Here is a 24,264-nt window from a genome sequence, read left to right as displayed (position 1 = left end):
GCTCAGGGCCAATTAGACGGGGGAGTAGAGGGTTAATGCGATTTGCTATTAATTTAGCCCAGATCTTGAGGTCCAGGTTTAGAAGGGATATGGGCCTGTAATTCTCACATGCCTGTGGGTCCTTACCTTGTTTGTGAATTAGAGTAATATGGGCTTCTAGCGATTGTGGAAAGAGGTTCCCTCCTGTGAGAAGGTAATTGCAGAGATCAGTAAGGTGGGGTATAAGTGTGTCTTCAAACTTCCTATAATATAACAGTGTGAGACCGTCTGGTCCTGGGCTTTTTCCCACTGGGAAACTAGATAATACTGACCTAACTTCTTTTTCTGTGACCGGTGTTAATAGTGTGGACCTCTCTGACTCTGTTATTTTGGGAACTTCTAGGGGATTTAAAAAATTTTGGATTCTGGAGGTAAGCAGAGGATCTCTATCATGTCGTAAGTTATATAAACTCGTGTAGTACGAGTGGAAGTCTTTAGCTATTTCCACATATTGTACTTCTTGATAGTGGTAAAATTGAGTCAAAATATTTCATTTTAATTTATAAAAAAAATACCAAATTTACAAAAAAAAATGAAAAAGTAGCAAATTTACAAATTTCAATTTCTCTACTTTTATAATAGATAGTAATACCTCCAAAAATAGTTATTACTTTACATTCCCCATATGTCTACTACATGTTTGTTTTGTGGGACATTAGAAGGCTTAGAAGTTTAGAAGCAAATCTTTAGAAGCAAAGAAGATTTCCAAAACCCAGTTTTTCAGGACCAGTTCAGTTATGGAACTGGTCCTGAAAAACTGGGTTTTGGGGCTTACATATTAGAAACCACCCATAAAAAACCCCATTTTAGAAACTACACCCCTCAGGCTAGTCAAAACTGATTTGTTTCCCCGTTCAGGAAACACCACATATGTGCTTGTAGGCTGCTGTATGGGCGCACAGCAGGCAAACTGCAAAATATGGATTTAGCTGGCAGGCCTGAATTGGCAGATGTGGATTTTATGTGCCATGTCGCATTAAAGAATTTCCTGAGGTCCCCAGAAATTAAAAAAACAAGAAGTGACCCCATTTTGGAAAGAGCACCCCCATACGAACATATTAAGGGGTGGAAAGGGCACTTTTGACCTAACAGTTGTCTCACAAAAAAGAATATGTAGTGTTTGTTGGAAAGTGGATATGCAAGCGAGGTGGACTAAATCAGAGCTATAAAGTGGAAATATTACAGGGAACATAAAGGATGAAATTAAATTAATACTCCATGGATGAGTTGGAGATTTTAAAACACTCCTGCATGCACAGGCCAGGTTTTTTAGGGCAGGTTTTGCAGTGGTAAATGGTGTCCTTCCTAATACCCCTTAACACTGCATCTTTTTTGGGTCCTTCACTTCCTCTCTGTCTGGGGGACTTGACCTGGAAAATGTTGCCCTGTTACGACACGGGCACCATGACTTCCGGAAGTATTGGGACCCTCCCCGGCCTGAGTTTGAAAAATTAGGGCCTTGATAACCACCTATTGGAAATTAAGGAAAGTTCCTGTGTCCCCCGCGATCGTTCCCCAGAGCCCGGTGGAACATGCCTCGTACATGTACGCCGTTGGTCCTTAAGTCACATCCGGTTGCGCCGTACAGGTACGGTGCGGGTCCTTAAGTGGTTAATGTCCATGAGGTTTTGGGGGTCACTGCGCGGCCTTTAATAAGAAATACAGAATAAACAATTTGTTTCTAAATGGTTAATATAACGATACTGCTGTAGCTTGAGTGAATACGCCGTACTCAGCTAGAAGCTGGCTGCATCCCAACCGCAGCACAGCTGATCCCCCCCCTACAATTAAATCATTTAGATTATTTCTACCGTGCTAAATTAGGCTGCTAAACTAACTACATTCTGTAACCAAGTTGTGAATACATTTGTGTCAATCAGTGGCGTAACTAGAAATGATTGGGCTCACAGCAAATTTTTGAACGTCTCCCCCCCAGGAACTTCTTTGCAAACCCCCACTCCTGTGGCTAGTCAGACCAGGCCCAACAGCCTTTCCGTCTGTTTCCTACACATACATACGGTAAGTTATATGAACAGCGGCATGGAATGATTGGCCCTTTAATAATAAATAATAATAATGTCATATCACTATATCACTGTATATACTGTCACCGTAATCATTTATAATTTTGTTGAGGGGGCCCTGACAATAAAATCTTCTAGTCCACCTCCTGGGTAGGCCCCTTCTAAGTTTGGGCTCCAAAGCACGCACTTCAATTAATCAAACACAGTTTTCAACTGCATCTTTTGCAGCGTGGCAGTGCCCTAATACTATGCCAGAAAAAAAAAAGATGTTTCCTAAAGCCATGAATAACATTATATCAGCATATGTATTAGCAAATAACATCACTTCAAAGTTAGAAATATGGCGGGGTCACAAAAAGATGGGGTGACATTTCTGGGATGGAGGGCATATAGTAATTGGGAGGTGTGCCAAATGGGTCATGTATGGATTTGCAGTCATCTGTTTCATATTGCATCACTATGCCCTTTTGGGAAGCCATAATGTGAAACAATCATCTAACCTGGGAAGAAAGGGATGCAAATGAGCTCTTTGTAAGTTCTACCTCTAATGCCACCAGATTTAAGGCAGCTATCCTATAAGTCAATGTTTAACCCTATAACTAGGCCTTGACACATGACTCGTATAATAAATAAGCCAGCATTTCATCTGCAGACAGCTGTTTCGGGATGATTACTCCTCATCAGTGCAGAGCAGAGAGTACTGACTTAACTGGGTAAGAGACCTAAGTCAGGATTTGTGGGGTACTATTTCTCCTTGAGGAGTGAGCCCCTTAATTGGTGTAAGAGGCCTTATAGGCCATACATGTTTCTCTGGAATTCTGGGAAAAAAGGGATGCAAATAAGCTCTGCCTGTAATGCCACCAGATATAAGGCAGCTATCCTATAAGTCAATGTTCAACCCTATAACTAGGCCATGATATTAAATAAGCCAGCGCCTAATCTGCAGACAGCAGTTTTGGGGTGATTGCCCCTCATCAGTACAGAGCTGGCTTAACTGGGTGAGAGGCCTAAGTCAGGCTTTGGGGGTTGCTATATCTCCTTATAACTGCCTTACATCTGGTGACATTAGAGGCATAGCAAGTTTGCATCCCTTTCTTCCCAGAATTCCAGAGGAGCGTGTATAACCTATAAGTCTCCTCATGCCGATTAAAGCAGTCTCTCCCCAAGGAGTGATAGTACCCCCAATTCCCTCTAACCTGGAAACAGACAAAACTTCACAATGTAGGACGACCTAGCTCAAGGCTTAGATTTACTTGTATATTTTTTTTTGTAATGAAATTCTCTTTAACTTAATTTCCAACAATGCAATGAAGTCTCATTTTTGTATATATCCTGATATCCATACCTACCGGGATCTGAGATTCATTTTGACAACAATCTGGAACTGATGTAGTATTACGAAATGTGCCCTGAGACTGTTTATATTCCTTTAGGAAATGAATCATATTTCTCAGTTTTAGTTCTTTTTCATGGAAAAGAAATCTCACAGTGTCCTACAAAATGATTTGTAATGTTTCTGCAGTTTTATGTGCACAATACAGGCTTATTTTAAGGCTATGCTCATTTGTACTATCTTCAGAGCACACATCAGTATATGCTCGCCGAATGTATCCATAGGGTATAATGGACATCACGGATGCCAAAAAGGTATTTAAATGTATTAAAAAGTGTAGGGTCAGTGAATGGAGGTCAATGGGTGATGTATGGCATACAATTGCTTATATTGGGACCATATGTTCGTTATATGGGTCAGGATCTCTTCCTGACATGTACAGTGAATGTAGTAAAAAAGAAGAAGAGATGTGAGCTGAGCCTTAGCTGAGTGTTTAGTGCAAGCATGTCCAAACTGCGGCCCTCCAGCTGTTGCAAAACTACAACTCCCAGCATGCCCTAATAGCTGTAAGCTATGCAGGCATGCTGGGAGTTATAGTTTTGAGATAGCTGGAGGGCCGCACTTTGGACATGCCTGGTTTAGTGCCTTTCTGCACCGCTTTCTTCATTTGAGTACAGGCAGGAAGACTTCCCCTGCCGTGCCTAAAATACACAATGCAGGGATGTGTGTGCACATGAGGAATAAAACTGTATCTGCCCATATTTTGCATATTTCAGATGTTTTTTTTTTTTTCTCTTGAGGCTCCATCTCTAGTTGTTATCCAGCTACTATGATGTCTCCTATACAGTCGTGGCCAAAAGTTTTGAGAAATACATAAATATTGGAAAAGTTGCTGCTTAAGTTTTTAGAATAGCAATTTGCATATACTCCAGAATGTTATGAAGAGTGATCAGAGGAATTGCATAGTACTTCTTTGCCATGAAAATTAACTTAATCCCCAAAAAAACTTTCCACTGCATTCATTGCTGTCATTAAAGGACCTGCTGAGATCATTTCAGTAATCGTCTTGGTAACTCAGGTGAGAATGTTACCGAGCACAAGGCTGGAGATCATTATGTCAGGCTGATTGGGTTAAAATGGCAGACTTGACCTGTTAAAAGGAGGGTGATGCTTGAAATCATTGTTCTTCCATTGTTAACCATGGTGACCTGCAAAGAAACGCGTGCAGCCATCATTGCGTTGCATATAAATGGCTTCACAGGCAAGGATATTGTGGCTACTAAGATTGCACCTCAATCAACAATTTATAGGATCATCAAGAACTTCAAGGAAAGAGGTTCAATTCTTGTTAATAAGGCTTCAGGGCATCCAAGAAAGTCCAGCAAGCGCCAGGATCGTCTCCTAAAGAGGATTCAGCTGCGGGATCGGAGTGCCACCAGTGCAGAGCTTGCTCAGGAATGGCAGCAGGCAGGTGTGAGAAGACTTTTGGAAGATGGCCTGGTGTCAAGAAGGGCAGCAAAGAAGCCAATTCTCTAAAAAAAAAACATCAGGGACAGATTGATCGTCTGCAGAAAATATGGTGAATGGACTGCTGAGGACTGGGGCAAAGTCATAGGGCTAGATTTATCATTAGCTCAGGTCAGAATAATGGAGTGAAAAAGTCCCAAAAAAAGTCCCAAACGCTAAAACTGTGCACAAATTTGCGAACTTTTTTCTGCTCTGCACTATGCTCGCCAGTTTTCTGAAAGTGGGCGTGTTTTCTTATGTAAATTAATCTCTAGACAGATTTACTATTGGGACTATTTAAAAAGTCGCAAAAAAGTCACAAAAAAGTCGCAATTTCACTCCAGTGGGGACCATGCTTATCTTATGAGACTTTTTAATAGAACATGCGACTTTTTCATAAAAACGTGCAACTTTTCCGTAAAGATGTTCGACTTTTGTAAAGCTGCTTACTGACGGATAAACTGCTACCGTCAAACCACATTTATTACAGTCTTAAAGGGCCGATCATAAATGTGACTTGGCTAAAACTGACTTTAGCCATATGTTAAAGTGGAGTGAGCTGTCAGAGTCATGATAAATCTGGCCCATATTCTCCAATGAAGCCTCTTTCCGATTGTTTGGGGCATCAGGAAAAAGGCTTGTCCGGAGAAGAAAAGATGAGCGCTACCATCAGTCCTGTGTCATGCCAACAGTAAAGCATCCTGAGACCATTCATGTGTGGGGTTGCTTCTCATCCAAGGGAGTGGGCTCACTCACAATTTTGCCCCAAAACACAGCCATGAATAAAGAATGAATAAAGAATGGTACCAAAACCCTCCAATAGCAACTTCCAACAATTCAACAACAGTTTGGTGAAGAACAATGCATTTTCCAGCACAATGGAGCACTTTGCCATAAGGCAAAAGTGATAACTAAGTGGCTCGGGGACCAAAATGTTGACATTTTGGGTCCATGGCCTGGAAACTCCCCAGATCTTAATCCCATTAAGAACTTGTGGTCAATCCTCAAGAGGCGGGTGGACAAACAAAAACCCACTAATTCTGACAAACTCCAAGAAGTGATTATGAAAGAATGGGTTGCTATCAGTCAGGAAGTTGATTGAGAGCATGCCCAGTCGAATTGCAGAGGTCCTGAAAAAGAAGGGCCAACACTGCAAATACTGACTCTTTGCATAAATGTCATGTAATTGTCGATAAAAGCCTTTGAAACGTATGAAGTAGGTGTATTCTGCTCTCTAGTAATAGATGTCTCTATTCATTTTGATGGCCCTAAATTACCCACCACATTATTCCCAAAGGGTTCACAGGTCCATAGGCTAGTCTTCCTCTCTCCCTTCCTTTCTTTGTTTTATACAACACTCAACCCAGACCACTGCTTGACCTTTCTGTCTCCTCTGTAATTCTTCTCTGCTGGTTGTTTGGTTGTAGCTCTTATCCACCTGGCAGGGCCCATGTATTTACTGTGCTCTGATATAATGTGCACATTCTATATGTCTTATACGTTTCAAATGTGCTCCATATCCTGCACCCATCAGCATTTCAGTGGGTTATTGTTATAAGATAGTACTGCTTATTTTTTTCTCTAGTGCTATGATGACATGTGGTATGCGCAAAATGCGTAAGCATGAGGACACCAATGAGCTTTAATGGAATTTTAAAAGTTATGTTTTAATTGCTGGTTGCTGAATAGTGTTGAGCAGCAGGGGCAATATTCGATCTCGCGATATTTCGCAAATATATGGCCGAATATTTGTCATATATTCATGAATTCGCTATCTTTGTTCACATTTTTTTTCATTACTAAAATCGCAATATAAAATTCGCTTAATGCGCATGGGCAAAAAGGAGCATGGCCTAGCAACTGTTTTCGAACTACCCGAAGTTTGAACAGGTTGGAAAAGATGGTCGGAAGCAATTTTCGAGACAGTGAGGAAGAACTCCTGATTACTGTAAGTAATTTCACATTACATCAGTGTATTTGATTACAATTCACATGCATGTCAGACCAATCGCTTTATATGCAGATAAAGTGTTATAAAATACAAACCGGATTCCAAAAAAGTTGGGACACTAAACAAATTGTGAATAAAAACTGAATGCAAAAAAAATGGGATTCCACAGGGATCTGTACTGGGACCAATTTTGTTTAATATCTTCATAAGTGATATTGCAAAAGGCCTCGATGGTAAGGTTTGTCTTTTTGCTGATGACACAAAGATATGTAACAGGGTTGATGTTCCTGGAGGGAAACGCCAAATAGAAAAGGATTTAGGAAAACTAGAAGAATGGTCAGAACTCTGGCAACTGAAATTTAATGTGGATAAGTGCAAGATAATGCACTTGGGGCGTAAAAACCCAAGGGCAGAATATAGAATATTTGACACAGTCCTGACCTCAGTATCTGAGGAAAGGGATTTAGGAGTAATTATTTCAGAAGACTTAAAGGTGGGAAGACAATGTAATAGAGCAGCACGAAATGCCAGCAGAATGCTTGGATGTATAGGGAGAGGTATAAGCATTAGAAAGAGTGAAGTGCTTATGCCGCTGTACAGAACACTGGTGAGACCTCACTTGGAGTATTGTGCGCAGTACTGGAGGCCATATCTCCAGAAGGATATAGATACTCTAGAGAGAGTTCAGAGAAGAGCTACTAAACTAGTACTTGGATTGCAGGATAAAACTTACCAGGAAAGGTTAAAAGACCTTAATATGTATAGCTTGGAAGAAAGAAGAGACAGAGGGGATATGATAGAAACTTTAAAATACATAAAGGGAATCAACTCGGTAAAGGAGGAGAGCATATTTAAAAGAAGAAAAACTACCACAAGAGGACACAGTTTTAAATTAGAGGAGCAAAGGTTTAAAAGTAATATAAGGAAGTATTACTTTACTGAGAGAGTAGTGGATGCATGGAATAGCCTTCCTGCAGAAGTGGTAGCTGCAAATACAGTGAAGGAGTTTAAGCATGCATGGGATAGGCATAAGGCCATCCTTCATATAAGATAGGGCCAGGGACTATTCATAGGATTCAGATATATTGGGCAGACTAGATGGGCCAAATGGTTCTTATCTGCCGACACATTCTATGTTTCTATGTTTCTATGCAATGATGTGGAGATGGCAAATGTCAATATTTTATTTGTAATAGAACGTAGATGACAGATCAAACGTTTAATCCGAGTAAATGTATCATTTTAAAGGAAAAATACGGTGATTCAAATTTTCACGGTGTCAACAAATCCCCAAAAAGTAGCAATAAGAGGCTGGAAAAAGTAAATTTGAGCATAACGAAGAGCTGGAAGACCAATTAACACTAATTAGGTCAATTGGCAACATGACTGGGTATAAAAAGAGCTTCTCAGAGTGGCAGTGTCTCTCAGAAGCCAAGATGGGTAGAGGATAACCAATTCCCACAATGTTGCGCAGAAAGATAGTGGAGCAATATCAGAAAGGTGTTACCCAGCGAAAAATTGCAAAGACTTTGCATCTATCATCATCAACTGTGCATAACATCATCCGAAGATTCAGAGAATCTGGAACAATCTCTGTGCGTAAGGGTCAAGGCCGTAAAACCATACTGGATGCCCGTGATCTCCGGGCCCTTAAACGACACTGCACCACAAACAGGAATGCTACTGTAAAGGAAATCACAGAATGGGCTCAGGAATACTTCCAGAAACCATTGTCAGTGAACACAATCCACCGTGCCATCCGCCGTTGCCAGCTGAAACTCTACAGTGCAAAGAAGAAGCCATTTCTAAGCAAGATCCACAAGCTCAGGCGTTTTCACTGGGCCAGGGATCATTTAAAATGGAGTGTGGCAAAATGGAAGACTGTTCTGTGGTCAGACGAGTCACGATTCAAAGTTCTTTTTGGAAATCTGGGAACGCCATGTCATCCGGACCAAAGAGGACAAGGACAACCCAAGTTGTTATCAATGCTCAGTTCAAAAGCCTGCATCTCTGATGGTATGGGGTTGCATGAGTGCGTGTGGCATGGGCAGCTTGCATGTCTGGAAAGGCACCATCAATGCAGAAAAATATATTCAGGTTCTAGAACAACATATGCTCCCATCCAGACGTCATCTATTCAGGGAAGACCCTGCATTTTTCAACAAGATAATGCCAGACCACATTCTGCATCAATCACAACATCATGACTGCGTAGGAGAAGGATCCGGGTACTGAAATGGCCAGTCTGCAGTCCAGATCTTTCACCTATAGAGAACATTTGGTGCATCATAAAGAGGAAGGTGCAACAAAGAAGGCCCAAGACGATTGAACAGTTAGAGGCCTGTATTAGACAAGAATGGGAGAGCATTCCTATTTCTAAACTTGAGAAACTGGTCTCCTCGGTCCCCAGACGTCTGTTGAGTGTTGTAAGAAGAAGGGGAGATGCCACACAGTGGTGAAAATGGCCTTGTCCCAACTTTTTGGGGATTTGTTGACACCATGAAATTCTGATTCAACATATTTTTCCCTTAAAATGGTACATTTTCTCAGTTTAAACTTTTGTTCCGTGATTTATGTTCTATTCTGAATAAAATATTAGAAGTTGGCACCTCCACATCATTGCATTCAGTTTTTATTCACGATTTGTATAGTGTCCCAACTTTTTTGGAATCCGGTTTGTATTAGTGATTGCGAAAATCGCCACTTATGATCCGAATTTTTTTTTATCAATACATATAACTTCACTTTTTATCAGGTCTAAGTAGATATCACTGATTGGTGCACTAAATATTGTTGTAACATCACAGCACTGTCTGCAGCATGTACGTATGGACAGCATAGAAATATCTCTCACATGCACATTGCACATCCATTTTCCTGCCGTACACTATATACCCCACACACACCCACAAACACAGTCTATAGATTAGGGTTTGTGTCCTGTTCGTCAGGACTCAGGAGAAGCTTTCTTTGTCTAACCGCCAATATTTGCTGGTTCATTTAGAGTTATCCAGGGTGCACCACGGGGAGGCAAACCAGCTGTACACCCCATACCGTACCGTCACTTCACTAGACAGGTACATCTCTGCTCAGCTGGCCAATATCCGATTGCTCAGACTCCACACACATACAATCGCAATACATTCCCATCTTATAACGGTAACTTTTTGATGTTTTGCTGAGGACATTATTTACAATACTTGTATTTAAAAAAAATGGGGATTATATGCTTGCATCTTTCTCCTGCAGCGCATGTTGGAGCGGGGCTATGACTGGACCCGGGTCCACGCTGAGAAGCAGGCCATTGTGAGGGAGATCCGTTCCGAGCTCAAGAGGAAGTTTAAAGAGGACCTTTCACCGATTATGACACTGTAAACTAAGAATACAGACTTGGAGAGCGGCGCCCGGGGATCTCACTGCACTTACTATTATCCCCGGGCGCCGCTCCGTTCTCCCGCTATGCCCTCCGGTATCTCCAGCCACTAAGTTATAGTAGGCGGAGATTTCAGTCACTAAGTTATGGTAGGCGAAGTCTGCTCTTGTTCTGCTCTAGCGCTGGCCAATCGCAGCGCAGAGCTCACAGCCTGGGAGGTTATTTTCTCCCAGGCTGTGAGCTCTGCAATGCGATTGGCCAGCGCTACAGAAGAACAAGGGCAGACTCCGCCTACCATAACTTGGTGACCGGAGATACCGGAGGGCATAGCAGGAGAACGGAGCGGCGCCCAGAGATAATAGTAATTGCATTGAGATCCCCGGGCGCCGCTCTCAATGTCTGTATTCTTAGTTCACAGTGTCATAATTGGTGAAAGGTCCTCTTTAAGGGCAATCGCCCTAGGATGGCCATATTTTAAAAAATGGTCGGATTTGAAGAGGAGAAATTCGGAACAGATCAAAGAGATTCGTGACAGAATATGCCCAGGTACAGTGCTTACATTACTTTTGTATCTCTCGCCCACACTCTGTAATGTACAGTATATATACAGTTATGAAAATAAGTATTTCATCCCTTTACAAATGATTACTTATTAACTGGTGTTACATATAGCAAATTAGCTGGTTACATCATACATCTCTACCTCGCCATGAGTATATATACTGTATATTTATACACACTGCGAGGTACAGATTTATGATGTAACTGGCTGATTTTGTGCGTTATACACACACAGAAAAATATATATGTGTGTGTGTGTATATATATACATAAACTGCAATCATCATTCTGTATTCCAGTAAAAGGCCACGTACATCATTACATTAGATACATCCCCCACTTAACTCCTTAACGCCCGATGACGTACATGTACGTCAGATCTGGACGTGACTTAAAGCCCAGTTACGTAATTGTACTGTATGGTGATCGGGCAGGTGCAGGAGCTGCGTCCGCCCGATCGGGGGCAGGGGTCCAGCAGTCACTAATAGCCGGGCCCTTGCTGTATGTGCCAGCATCGGTGAAATCACCGATCCCGGCGCGTTAACCCCTGCACAGCCGTGGTCAGCACTGACTGCGACATGTGCGAGCTTCAGACGTGTGCTGGGTGTCCATCGGGTCCCCGTGCTGCTGTGACAGGGATCCAATGGCAGGGAAGGTAGACCAATGCCTTTCTTAGGCATCGTGGCTGTCCTGTGAGATCCAGCCCCTTGTATTACACTGGTAATACACTTACAGCCAATGCATTACAGTACAGAAGTATTGTAATGCATTGTAAATGGGATCAGACCCCCAAAAAATGAAGTCCCAGAGGGGGACAAAAAATAAACCAATTTTTTTTTTTTTTTATATAGGTTTAAAAAAAAAAAAAAAGCGTCCTTTTTCCAAAATATCGTTGCAGTAGTAAAAAGAAACTGAACCTTTAGGATGGCGCTGTCAGCAGGAGTCAGAAGCAGGTAAGTATCGATAACACAATACTTTTTATTTACAGTCAACGCGTTTCAGGGGCGGAGAGCCAATATACAACATAAAACAGTATTTACATGTAGCGGTTATTTAATCTCAAAAAAGGGTGCGTGAGACCAAGCAAAGATGGAGCAAGGGGAGGGGAGGGGGGTGGGCATGTGTCTCAAACTATGGAAAGCCGTCATCAGGCATTCAATTCCTTACCGACCCATTTTTTGTATATAGTGGACCTGATTTCTTTAAGAAAAAGTTATTATATTCTAAGGTGCTTTGGAGTATGGTAGTGCTGAAATGGTTGAATTTGACCGTATTTTAACTGTAAATAAAAAGTATTGTGTTATCAATACTTACCTGCTTCTGACTCCTGCTGACAGCGCCATCCTAAAGGTTCAGTTTCTTTTTACTTTTGCAATGATACTTCTCCCCGATGAATGCTTCTAAGGCATGGGCTGGAACCTAGGCAGCAGCGCAGGCGCTCCGCACGCTGATTGGAAAAATCAGCACAAGCTTCATATAGGTGTTGTGACTCTTCACAACATCGTCTGGTAAGAGTTTCTACTTACCTTTTTTACCAATTATTATACACACACGCTGCCTCCTATCTCTCTTTTTTCTTTTTCCAAAATAAAGTTAAATAAAAATTGAAAAATATTGTGAAAAAAAGAAAAGTACACATATTACATATCCAAAAATTGTGAAAAAAACGAAAGTAGACATATTATGTATCACCGCGTCCGTATCGACCAGCTCTATAAAAATATCACATGACCTAACCCCTCAGGTGAACACTGTTAAAAAATAAAAAATAAAAACTGTGCTACATAAACCATTTTTTGTCACATTACATCACTAAAAGTGCAACACGAAGCAATCAAAACGGCGTATGACCCTCAAAATAGTACCAATTTAACCGTCATCCCGCTAAAAATTAGCCCCTAACTAAGACAAAATACTAATTAGGTATGGCCACGTCCGTAATAACCAGCAGTATAAAAATATCACATGACCTAACCCCTCAGATGAACACCATAAAAAAAAAAAAAAAACTGTCAAAAAAACTATTTTTTGGACACCTTACATCACAAAAAGAGTAATACCAAGTAATCAAATTTTTAGTAACTTTTTTTTATACAAATGACATTTTGTGACAGAATTTTTCCACTGTCATGAAATACAATATGTGACGAGAAAAAGTCTCATAATGGCCTGGATAAGTAAAAGCATTTTACTACCACATAAAGTGACACATGTCAGATTTGCTCAAAATGGCCTGGGCAGAAAGGAGAAAAAAGGCCAGGTCATTAAGGGGTAAATTTGCATTTGTTATGAGTTGTTTGTCTAAATTCTGAACATTTTGTGATTACAGGGGTTCCAGTTCCCTCTGTAAGGCGCAGGCCTTCTACATAGGATATGGTTGTGGTTGTGGTCTCTGCATTTGAGGAGGAGGAGGTTTGAAAGCATGCTGGACCCTCCCAGCATGCAGATGTTCCACCACCACCTGATGTTGGTGAAATGGTGGATGTGGAGGCCAAAGAAGCTGGTCGCTCTCTGCAGCCGCATCCCCCCCCCAACTCCTGATGAGGAAGAAGAGGAGGAAGCTGTCACCAGCCCCCGCCAGGAGGTTAAATATGTGCACACAGCAATATAATTCTGTATCCATAACATGCACAGAAACAAAGGGCCAAAAATGAGGGGACAACACACACTACAGTAATAGAAAACAACAACACTGGACATTAACTATGTAATCTATATTTAAAACCATTAACTAAACAACTAAATAACATTATACTCTACATAACATCACAAACTAACCAACTAAATACAATTATACTGTACTGAACTAGCACTAGCTAACCAACTAAATAACATTATACTATACTGAACTATCACTAACAAATTACATAATCATCATAAATATCATTAACTAAAAAATTGTAATGTAAATCGTCAGTGCTTTAACAAATACTCCACACAATGCACTAATTCCCTTTTAATCTTAATTAAAAGTAATTTTAATATTTTTCTAACAGTACTCGGTAAATAAAAAATCATGCAGCTGCAGCAGGCTGACCAAAGGGCAATGCTGGAGATCAACACTCAGCAAAAGTTAATACGGGAGCAGCAAAGGAGGTTACATCAGCAGCAGCGGCATCTGGATAAGAAGGTGAATCAGCTGGAGGAGCTGCACCATAAGGGGATCCAGGAGTTGCTCATAAGCAAATAAAAAAGTTGCCTTAAAGGCATATTTGTTCATCAACATCGTTAATAAATATTTCTTTACGTTCTAATGTGTCCTTTCATTTTTAGATATTGTTATTTTTTTTTATTAATTTTAACCTAAAAGGTTGCAGAAAGTCCCCCCCAGTGCTGGCAGCACCCGATCTCTTACAGGGGGCTGACATCCGCACAATTAACCCCTCAGGTGCGGCACCTGAGGTGTTAATTGTGCGGATCACAGCCCCCTGTAAGAGATCGGGTGCTGCCAGCCAGCAGGGGGCAGTTATGTACACAGTTCTTAGTATATTCTAACTTGAAGTGTCCCCATCACCATGGGAACGCCTCTGTGTTAGAATATACTGTCGGATCATGAAAACTTAGATCTGAAAAAGCTAATACTATTATTTTCCGTTATAACGGAAAATAATAAAGTGAAGTTTGGGTCTTCATTGACTTCAATGGGGTTCGGGTTCGGGTCCAAGTTCGGGTCCCGAACCCAAACTTTTTTTTAAAGTTCGGCCGAACTCCCCGAACATCTAGGTGTTTGCTCAACTCTAGTCATATGGTCTGCTGCAGGTGAATTAAGCCCAAACAAGCGACTTACACACCAACCTCCTGTCAGATGTAGTGGTGCTGGTTTGCGCTTGTTCGGGCTCTGTGCGCACAGGTGGAGGCAGTACCTGCTGCGATTACCAGTGGAGCTCCTGCCACTGGGCTCCCTGGTCATCTGGAGCACCGCTTGCCTCGGGTGCCTACCTTCATCATCACTGCTGCTGCTGTCACCTGACAAGGGAGATGGCACCCATTCTAAGTCACCCTTCTCTTCATCGCCTGTAATGTCAGACCCAAGGTCGACCAGTGGTTGACTGATGGGAACAGCAGACGTGGAGCCCCTGACCTGGCTCTGCTGTCCCCTCGCTGACGCCTGTGTCTGACTAGGTGTGGTGGTTCTGTGTCTGAAACCACATGCACCAGTTGGAAGGGATGTCACTGGGGTTCTGATGGGCGGTACCTCCTCCATCCGTTCCAAAAGGTCCTAAGCATCCGGATCAAGCTCTAGCTCACTCTCCTGCATTACCACCCCCAAGATATCCCTCTCACTGTTGCTGTCAAACAACATCAGGGTTGATTCTTGGGGGCTGGTCCTGCTTCTCAGAGCCAGGACAGAGGACTCCGTGCCACTAGCTTGTGTCACGAATGACACCACTGCCTCAGTGTCTTGAGATGAAATGGGGCAGCTGCCACTCCCAAAAAATTCACAGATGAGGTGGACACCTCTGCCACCTGCGCTCGGCCCTCCATGGGTAGAGGAGCAGCCCCGTGCTGGCAGCGGTCCAGCACTGGAACCAACTCTCCTACCATGACCACGGCTGCCAGCACGCCTGTGTTTTTTTATATACACAAAATATACATAAGGAAAATAATGAGGGAATTTGGGCAAACTTTATTGGGTTGGGGACAATGGGGAAAAAAAGGTAAAATATGACCCTGAAGCACAAAAAAAACACATTTTATTTTGTTTTTGTTTTTTCAAAGAAAAAAGACGCTGACACTAATCACTACCCACACAAAACCCTAAAACATTAAAACACAGAAACAAACTAACTTTATTTTTATTTTTTCAAACACAAAGCAGACAGCAAAAGCCTACACTATACTACATCTCTATCTAACCTACACTACACCCTGCACTGGACCCTATCAGCTACACTATTCACTCACTAACCTACACTGACTATCTAAAACTAACTATCTGGATTATATACACTGCCTGCCCAAAAAAATAAAGTCGCCACCTGAATTTAACTAAGCAAATAGGTATGAGCCTCCTATTGGATAATTACTGCATGGGCGATTATCTTTCAGCTGGCAACAAGTTATTTAACTCCAACTGGTGCAATGAGTTGCTTCTCATTTCTTAAACAGCCATGTCAAAAGATACATTTCGTGGTCGTGGAAAAGATGTTAGTCTGTTTGAGAAGGGTCAAATCATTGGCATGCATCAAGCAGAGAAAACATCTAAGGAGATTGCAGAAACTACTAACATTGGGTTAAGAACTGTTCAGCGCATTATTAAAAACTGGAAGGATAGTGGGGACCCATCGTAGTCGAGGAACAAAAATGTGGCGGGAAAAAAATCCTGAATAATTGTAATCGGCGATCACTTAAACGTTTGAAATCAAATCGAAGAAAAACAACAGTAGAACTCGGGGCTATGTTTAATAGTGAAAGTAAGAGCATTTCCACACGCACAATGCGAAGGGAACTCAAGGGATTGGGACTGAACAGCTGTGTAGCCGTAAGAAAACCGCTAATCAGTGAGGCAAACCAGAATAAAAGGCTTAAATTTGCTAGGGAGCATAAAGATTGGACTCTGGAGCAATGGAAGAAGGTCATGTGGTCTGATGAGACAAAATTTACCCTGTTACAAAATGATGGGCGCATTAGGGTAAGAAGAGAGGCAGATGAAGCGATGCACCCATCATGCCTAGTGCCTACTGTACAAGCTTGTGGGGTCAGGGCTATGATCTGGGGTTGCTGCAGTTGGTCAGGTCTAGGTTCAGCAACAGTATGTGCTCCAAGAATGAGGACAGCTGACTACCTGAACATACTGACCATGTTATTCCATCAATGGATTTTTTCTTCCCTGATGGCACGGGCATATTCCAAGATGACAATGCCAGGATTCATCGGGCTCAAATTGTGAAAGAGTGGTTCAGGGAGCATGAGACATCATTTTCACACATGGATTGGCCACCACAGAGTCCAGACCTTAACCCCATTGAGAATCTTTGGGATGTGCTGGAGAAGACTTTGCGCAACAGTCAGACTCTACCATCATCAATGCAAGATCTTGGTGAAAAATTAATGCAACACTGGATGGAAATAAATCTTGTGACATTGCAGAAGCTTATGGAAACAATGCCACAGCGAATGTGTGCCGTAATCAAAGCTAAAGGCGGTCCAACTAAATATTAGCGTGTGTGACCTTTTTTTGGGTGGCAACTTTTTTTTTTAGACAGGCATTGTATATGAGCTACCTAACTAATGTCCCTAACACCGTACACTGGAACCTATCAGCTACACTATACACTCACTAAACTACACTATCTGGATTTTATATATATATATATATAGATAGATATATATATATATATATATATATAGATATAGATATAGATATATATATATATATAGAGATATATATATATATATATATATATATATATATATATATATATATATATATAGTATCAGAAGTCACAGGAATTCAGCACAGCACAAATATCACACTGGGGGGAAAATGGAAAAAGCACGGCCAGCGAAGTATCAGTGTGAAGGGAGAAGGCGGGGACACTTATGGCGGGGCCCGGTGCAGTGACTCTACTCTAATACACCAGGCCCGGCAACTGTTAAACATTCAATTTGATCTCTATATCTAATTGTAGACGCGCTGGGGCAGGCGGCGCATCAGAAGGGAGCTGCGACAGGCGGCGCATGACCGAGGGAGATGCCGGTCTGCGCCGTCTTAATGTTATACTTCCGGTACTACAGTAAGTACCGTACAGCGCGTATACAATTAGATATAGAGATCAAATTGAATGTTTAACAGTTGCGGGGCCTGGTGTATTAGAGTAGAGTCACTGCACCGGGCCCCGCCATGAGTGTCCCCGCCTCCTCCCTCCACACTGATCCATCTGATGGGGGATCTGTAGATGACACTTATGGGGATCTGTGGATGACATAAGTGTAATGCACAGATCCCCCATCAGTGTAATGCACAGATCCCCCATCAGTGTCATCCACAGATCCCCATAACAGCACGTCATCCACAGACCACCATTAGTTCAAAACCTACCAAAAGCACACCTTTTGGTTCAAATATTTTTTTTCTTATTTTCCTCCTCAAAAACCTAGGTGTGTCTTATAAAGCGAAAAATACGGTATATAGCGCTATATTCTAAATATTCACGAATTCTCGAAGTGCTGATATTTGCGATTAAAATTCACTATTCAAATATTCGCGGTCAACGCTGTTGCTGAATCCATACACATGTGGAATTGATTATCTCTATATCTTGAACTGAGGAATGATCCATCCGGGGATTGGAGCCTGACATCTCCATACGTGGGCGAGGTGTAGCGTTGTCTTTTGCTACTTATTTATTTAAGTTTGCTGCTTCCAATGCCCGAATATTAATAAAAAATAGGAAACACAAGATTTTACTAAGGCTTTTGAACGTAGATCAAAACATAGAGTTTATATTACACATGAAGGGTCACTTAACAAAGTAGATTTCACATGGAAATAATGGCAGGTTATATTGAATGGGACAAAAACCCCACACCATATCAAACTGCAAATGTGTGGCAGATATCCAAGGGCCCACTCAAAACACAGCCTGCTTTTAAAATGTGAGTGTGTATATGTCTAATATATAAAGCTGTGTGTGTATGTATGTATGAATGTATGTATGTCCGCTAAAGGAATCCGCACTGTCGCATTTACAATCACGATTTTGCACAGCCGCCTCCTGTGACTCGGGGAACGTCATAGACTATGTTTTGAGTGGAAATTTTCACCCCGCGCTTCCCAAATATTAGTAAAAAAAATACGCTTAATAACCTAACCACCAAACTACAGGAGCCATTCTCTGTGGCTGTTGTGGCAGTTAGCCTGGATATTCATCAGGTTGCAAAGAGCAACCAATCACAGCTCAGCTTCTATTTTGCTACAGGTCATTAATAAGAGCTCTGATTGGTTGCTATAGGCAATAAAGGACATTCTTAGTATAAGACAGCTAATGTGTGAGTAATATGATTTTGATTGCGAAGCTTAGCCAACGTTGTTGTAGAGGCTGATGTAACTCACGTGACCTTAAAGGGAACCCATCACCGGGATTTTGTGTATAGAGCTGAGGACATGGGTTGCTAGATGGCCACTAGCACATATGCAATACCCACTCCCCATAGCTCTGTGTGCTTTTTTTTGTGTAAAAAAACTAACATTTGATACATATGCAAATTAACCTGAGATGATTCCATCTCAGGATTTTTTTTTACACAATAAAAGCACACAGAGCTATCGGGACTGGGTATTGAGGATGTGCTAGCGGCCATCTAGCAACCCATGTCCTCAGCTCTGTACACAAAATCCCGGTGACAGGTTCCCTTTAAGTGTACACGAATTCTGTGGGGTTTTATATACTGTCAACTAAAGACAATAATGCCCCGCTGTGGAGGTCTTTGTTAGGGGGGCGGGTGGGGTGTTGTGGAGGTCACTGTTAAATGAGCGGGCTGCTGTGAAGGTCAAAGTTAAGGGGGTGGGCTGCTGTGGAGGTGTCATTTTAAGGAGGTGGGGCATTGTGGGGGGTCTTTGTTAGGGGTAAGAGGGCTGTGGAGGTCACTGTTATGGGGGATACTGTCGATATTTTTTAACAACACACACACAAACATTAAATTAAATAGATGAAATATACCTGTGCAAAGCCAGGTCCTTCTGCTAAAATATATAACAGATGCCATGTGGGTATGTACGTGTATCCTTAAGAATGCAACACATTGATAAATTTGGCCTAGCTTACATGCACTGCAGCCCATACAAATAAATTAATATAAATTAATGTACTACGAATTTACCAGACAGACAAAAACTGAATTCTTCTAATGATTAAAGGGGTTTTCCTGAATTTTACTACTGATGACCTACCCTCAAGGATAGGTCATCAGTATCTGATTGATGGTTATTGGACACCTGGAACCCCTACCAATCAGCTGTTTAAGAAGGCATTGGCGCTCACCATAGCGCCACGGCCATCTCTCAGCTCAAGTACAGTACTGTACATGGTATAGTGGCTGTGCTTGGTATTCACTTCTATGGGGCTGAGTGCGATACAAAGCACAGCTGCCATACAATGTGTGGCTATGTGCTTAGTAAACACAGAGAAGGCAGCAAAGCTCATAGCTTATCGGCAGGGGTCCTAGATGTCAGACCCCCACTGCCCACTGATCTACTGACATCTAGAAAACCCCTTTAATATAGCCACAGACACACTATGAAAATGGGTGCAATTTTGTTTGCAGTGCATTTCCTCTTCTTAAAGGGAGAACAATATCGAAGGCCCATCCTCAGGATGACTAGACCCTCAGCACCAGCTATTTGGAGGGGTTGCAGTGCTTAGTTTTCCATAGGTCCTTCCTGTCCACTTGAGTGGGACAAAGCTACAATACAATGCAGTGGTTCTACTAAATAGATGACATTGCATGTAGATGGACCCATGTAAACAATGAATTGTGCCCCTCCAATCTCATATTAATGGCCTATCCTGAAAATAGACTATCAGTATCCTGAACCTGGAAAATCCCTTAAAAAATATTTCATCTACAATGGAACTACTGTAATATATTTTCCAGGATTTGTATTCTATAGTGAGAAGACAGATGATTATGATATAACTATTTATGGTAGCAATTTAGGGCTAAAGGGGCAAATTAAAAGAGACCTCCTTTGATGGTTAGGTTATGGTACATTATGGAATCAGTCCTAGAGTATTAAATGTACCAGTAATTATGAAGCATCAACATATTTTGTTAACATGACTTTTCTGAGACTTAATACCATCTGGGGAATAATTAAACAAACAGCGTGCATAGAATTTCCTTATAAGATTAGGTTCACATCACCGTTTAGATATTATGTTCTGGCATTGGAGCAGAATACCAGAATTGCTGGATCTGACACATGTTGGACACTGTCACTAGAATGGAGTCCGGCATGTTTCCAGCATGAGTATCTGCATTCTGCCAGACAAAATACCACTGCAAGTTAAGCTTTAGGCTAAGATCAGATGTAGCTATCGGCGAGCAGTCAAGATGTGCCTGAAACTGAGATCTATAGATCAAAATTGTAATTCATTTTCTTATTGTTAATAGTCATGTGGTTTTGTGTGCATTAAAGGGGTTGTGCAACCAGTACATATTGATAACCTATCATCAATATCTGAACGGTGGGAGTCCAACTCCCGGTGTAATGTTACATTACCCTACTTCATGAGATTTCCCTAGCCCATAACTTCGGGTCACACCGGAAATGACGCAAGGAGGCATGCCGGAGCTGTGCTGATCTGCGCATGCGCAAAACGACGGCTTAGGGAAATCTCACAGCGGAGTTCAGCTGGACACCAGGACACTGCGCATGCGCCTGAGAGCCTCACCAGCCTTAGGGTAGGGAAAAATTACGGCCAGAGTAAGCAAGCACTGTTTACTACAGAACATCCATCCGATCTCCGCGCCTGCGCAGTGTGGGGGTAGGGAGGTCTGATGGCCATTTTTTCTGTTAAATAAATATAGCTTGCACACTGGGCCATAATTTTTCACTACCCTAAGGCTGGCAAGGCTCTCCGGCGCATGCGCAGTGTCCAGCTTAATTCCGCTGTGAAATTTCCCTAAACTGTCATTTTGCGCATGCGCAGATCGGCACAACTCCGGCACACCCCCTCACATCATTTCCTGTGCGACCAGAAGTTACGAGGTAGGGAAATCTCACGAAGTAGGGTAATGTACAGCGGCACCCCCACGATCAGCTGATTAAAGAGCAGGCAGCTCTTGTGCGTGTTACTTCCTCTTCAAGATTACACTGTGCATCATAATTACAAGTGCTTGTTCCATTCACCTAACGAGCACTTGTAATTACACTGTGCCACCGCTGCAAGTGAGACAATGCGCAGTGTAATCTTGAAGAGGAAGCAGTGCTTGTACAAGCGCTCTTCTTCTTCATACAGCTGATCGGCGGGAGTGCCAGGAGTTGAACCCCCACCAATCAGATATTGAAGACCCATCCTGAGGATATGTCATCAATATGTACTGGCTGCACAGCCCCTTTACCAATAAGCAAGCAACTGCTAATCAATCTACAGAAAGCAGCAGCAGCTTGCCTGGCCATGTCTTCCTAATCTTTACCCTTGTGTTTTCTAGCCAGCTACACAAATTAGAACATGAACTCGACGATAAACGACTCTGCCATCGATGACCTCTACGATTATATGTATGATTATGACGACTTTGAAGAGGGACCTCACAATGAAGTACAAATGCATGCACTCCATGTGGCATCTCTAGTGATTTACTCGCTAGCCTTTCTTCTCGGGGTACCAGGGAATGTCATGGTTATCTGGTTCACTGGATTTAAATGGAAGAAAACTGTAAGCACTATCTGGTTTCTCAATCTGGCCGTTGCAGATTTAATCTTTGTATTGTTCCTGCCACTGCACATCACATATGTGGCTACCAACTTCCACTGGCCTTTTGGGAAGCTACTTTGCAAACTGAATTCTTTCATTGCTATTCTAAATATGTTTGCAAGTGTATTCTTTCTAACAGTAATTTGCCTGGACAAATACATATCGTTGGTTTGGCCAAGCATACAGAGGCATCGGACAGTGAAGATATCAGGAGTTGTAAGCGGCTGTGTGTGGTCGATAGCTACTTTTATTGCTAGCCCTTCCTTGTACTTCAGAGACACAGAGATGAAGAGGTCTACTATTGTATGCTTCAACCATTTCCATGAAACAGATTACTCTATTGTCCACAAGATCCATACCTCACTAACTCTGGTAAAGTTTTTCATTGGGTATCTCTTCCCTTTGCTAACCATGGTTACCTGTTATACAATCCTATCCATCCGGATGAAGAGACGAGCCACACAAACAAACAGTAAATTCTTCTGGATGGTCCTAGCTATTGTGGTCGCCTTTTTCCTTTGTTGGACTCCTTATCACATATTTAGCTTGCTGGAATTGCATATTCACCATAGTGACGCATATAGTGAGTGGCTTAGGATTGGAATCCCCATTTCTACTAGCCTGGCCTTTGTTAACAGTTGTGTTAATCCCATCCTTTATGTTCTAATAAGTAAAGCATTCCGGACACATTTAGAGGCCTCGCTAGCAGAGATATTTAAGAACACAATACGAGACATTAGCCAGACAGGCATTAAAAGTGATGACATGGTCCTCTCCGAGAACAATTTTACACTTCTTGAAACCATGACTTGAAGCACATGAATATAAAAAAAGTAATATATATTATCTAAATCTAGATATTATATCAATATGTAGATTGTCTATCAGATATTTTTGTGAATTATATAAATAAGATTGTAAACATACATATGTGTTATATGACTGCATAAGACACTCATATACTGCAGATAACAGACCTACAACTATTTCCATAATAAAAGAGAGCTGTTGGGAGGTGTTCCGTAGTCTACTTACAGGGGAATATGCAATATAATGGAACCATAGTCAACAAGTGACGTGATTTGTCTCCTTCATCCTTTATTCATTTATACTAGATTAACTGCCACTGCAGGAATAGCACATCAGGAATGACAGGCGCTTCATGGAGAGAAGTCCTCTAGAGAAAATATTGCACATGTCCAACATTGTCTAAAGGCGACATTTATTAAGACTGGCGTATTACACGGGGGTCTTAATCTATCCCTCACAGGTGTCAAATGCACCACAATTATTAAGAAGCACATGCCTATGAAAGGGGTTCTCTGGGATTTACCTACTGAAGGCCTATCATCAGGATAGGTAGTCAATGTGAGATCAGAAGGGGTCCAACTCCTGGCCCCCCCTACCAATCAGCTGTTTGAGGAAGCCAAGTCTTCCTTGCAGTCACCAAGCACAACGCCGTCCATTTAATAGTAACTTGGTATTGAAGCTCAGCCCATTCACTTGAAAAGGACGGAGCTGTGCCTCACCCATGTGACCGATGAAAGTGACATCACATGACCTAAGAAAAGGCCTAAGCATTCACAAAGTGCCGCGGCCTATTTGTACAGCTGACCGGTGGGGGTCCTGGGAGTCAGACCCCTACCCCACCAACCTGATATTGATGACATTTCCTGAGGATAAGTCGTCAGTATGTAAATGCCCCTCAAAAAACTTTAATAACTGTGGCGCATCTGTGTAGGTCCGTGCACCAAAATGTAAATCTATTCCAGCAAGGGAGCTGGTGTCTATTTCTGGTATAATCAATGGTATTTTCCTGGGCTGGCTATGGCTACCCCCGTACCACCCACTGTTTTTTGGGCAGAAAGGGATTGAAAAATGTTCCCTTAGGAATCATGCACATGGCCGTTGACGTTTTTCCGGTCTACAATTTGTGGATCGGCAAAACATAGATGCTGGCCATGTGTGCTCCATATTTTACTGAACGTCCTGCCCTCTATAGAACAGTCCTTTCCTTGTTCGTAAAACGGACAAGAATAGGACAAGTCCTATTT

General features: G+C 42.0%; 1 protein-coding gene across 15 annotated transcripts in view; it reads left to right on the top strand.

Moving 5' to 3' along the window:
- The window catches only part of CMKLR2 (chemerin chemokine-like receptor 2), a 53,728-nt gene extending 30,502 nt beyond the window's left edge, over window positions 1-23,226 (top strand). For 5 of the 15 annotated variants that reach the window (XM_044303414.1, XM_044303419.1, XM_044303421.1 and 2 more), the window contains 2 exons: window positions 1,976-2,058; window positions 21,945-23,226. In XM_044303414.1, coding sequence (XP_044159349.1) covers window positions 21,965-23,023 — 1,059 coding nt within the window. In that variant the 5' untranslated portion in view covers window positions 1,976-2,058; window positions 21,945-21,964 and the 3' untranslated portion in view covers window positions 23,024-23,226. Of the gene's footprint in view, window positions 1-1,975; window positions 2,059-10,651; window positions 10,773-13,116; window positions 13,372-13,783; window positions 14,031-21,944 lie in introns of those variants that run through there. The other 10 variants (XM_044303415.1, XM_044303426.1, XM_044303418.1 and 7 more) reach the window with 5 other exon arrangements.
- Window positions 23,227-24,264: the final 1,038 nt, after the last annotated feature.

Source organism: Bufo gargarizans, chromosome 8, assembly GCF_014858855.1.
Source record: "Bufo gargarizans isolate SCDJY-AF-19 chromosome 8, ASM1485885v1, whole genome shotgun sequence".
Taxonomy (NCBI): domain Eukaryota; kingdom Metazoa; phylum Chordata; class Amphibia; order Anura; family Bufonidae; genus Bufo; species Bufo gargarizans.
The sequence above is the reverse complement of the archived record's forward strand: the minus strand, read 5'-3'. Positions and strand labels throughout refer to the sequence as shown.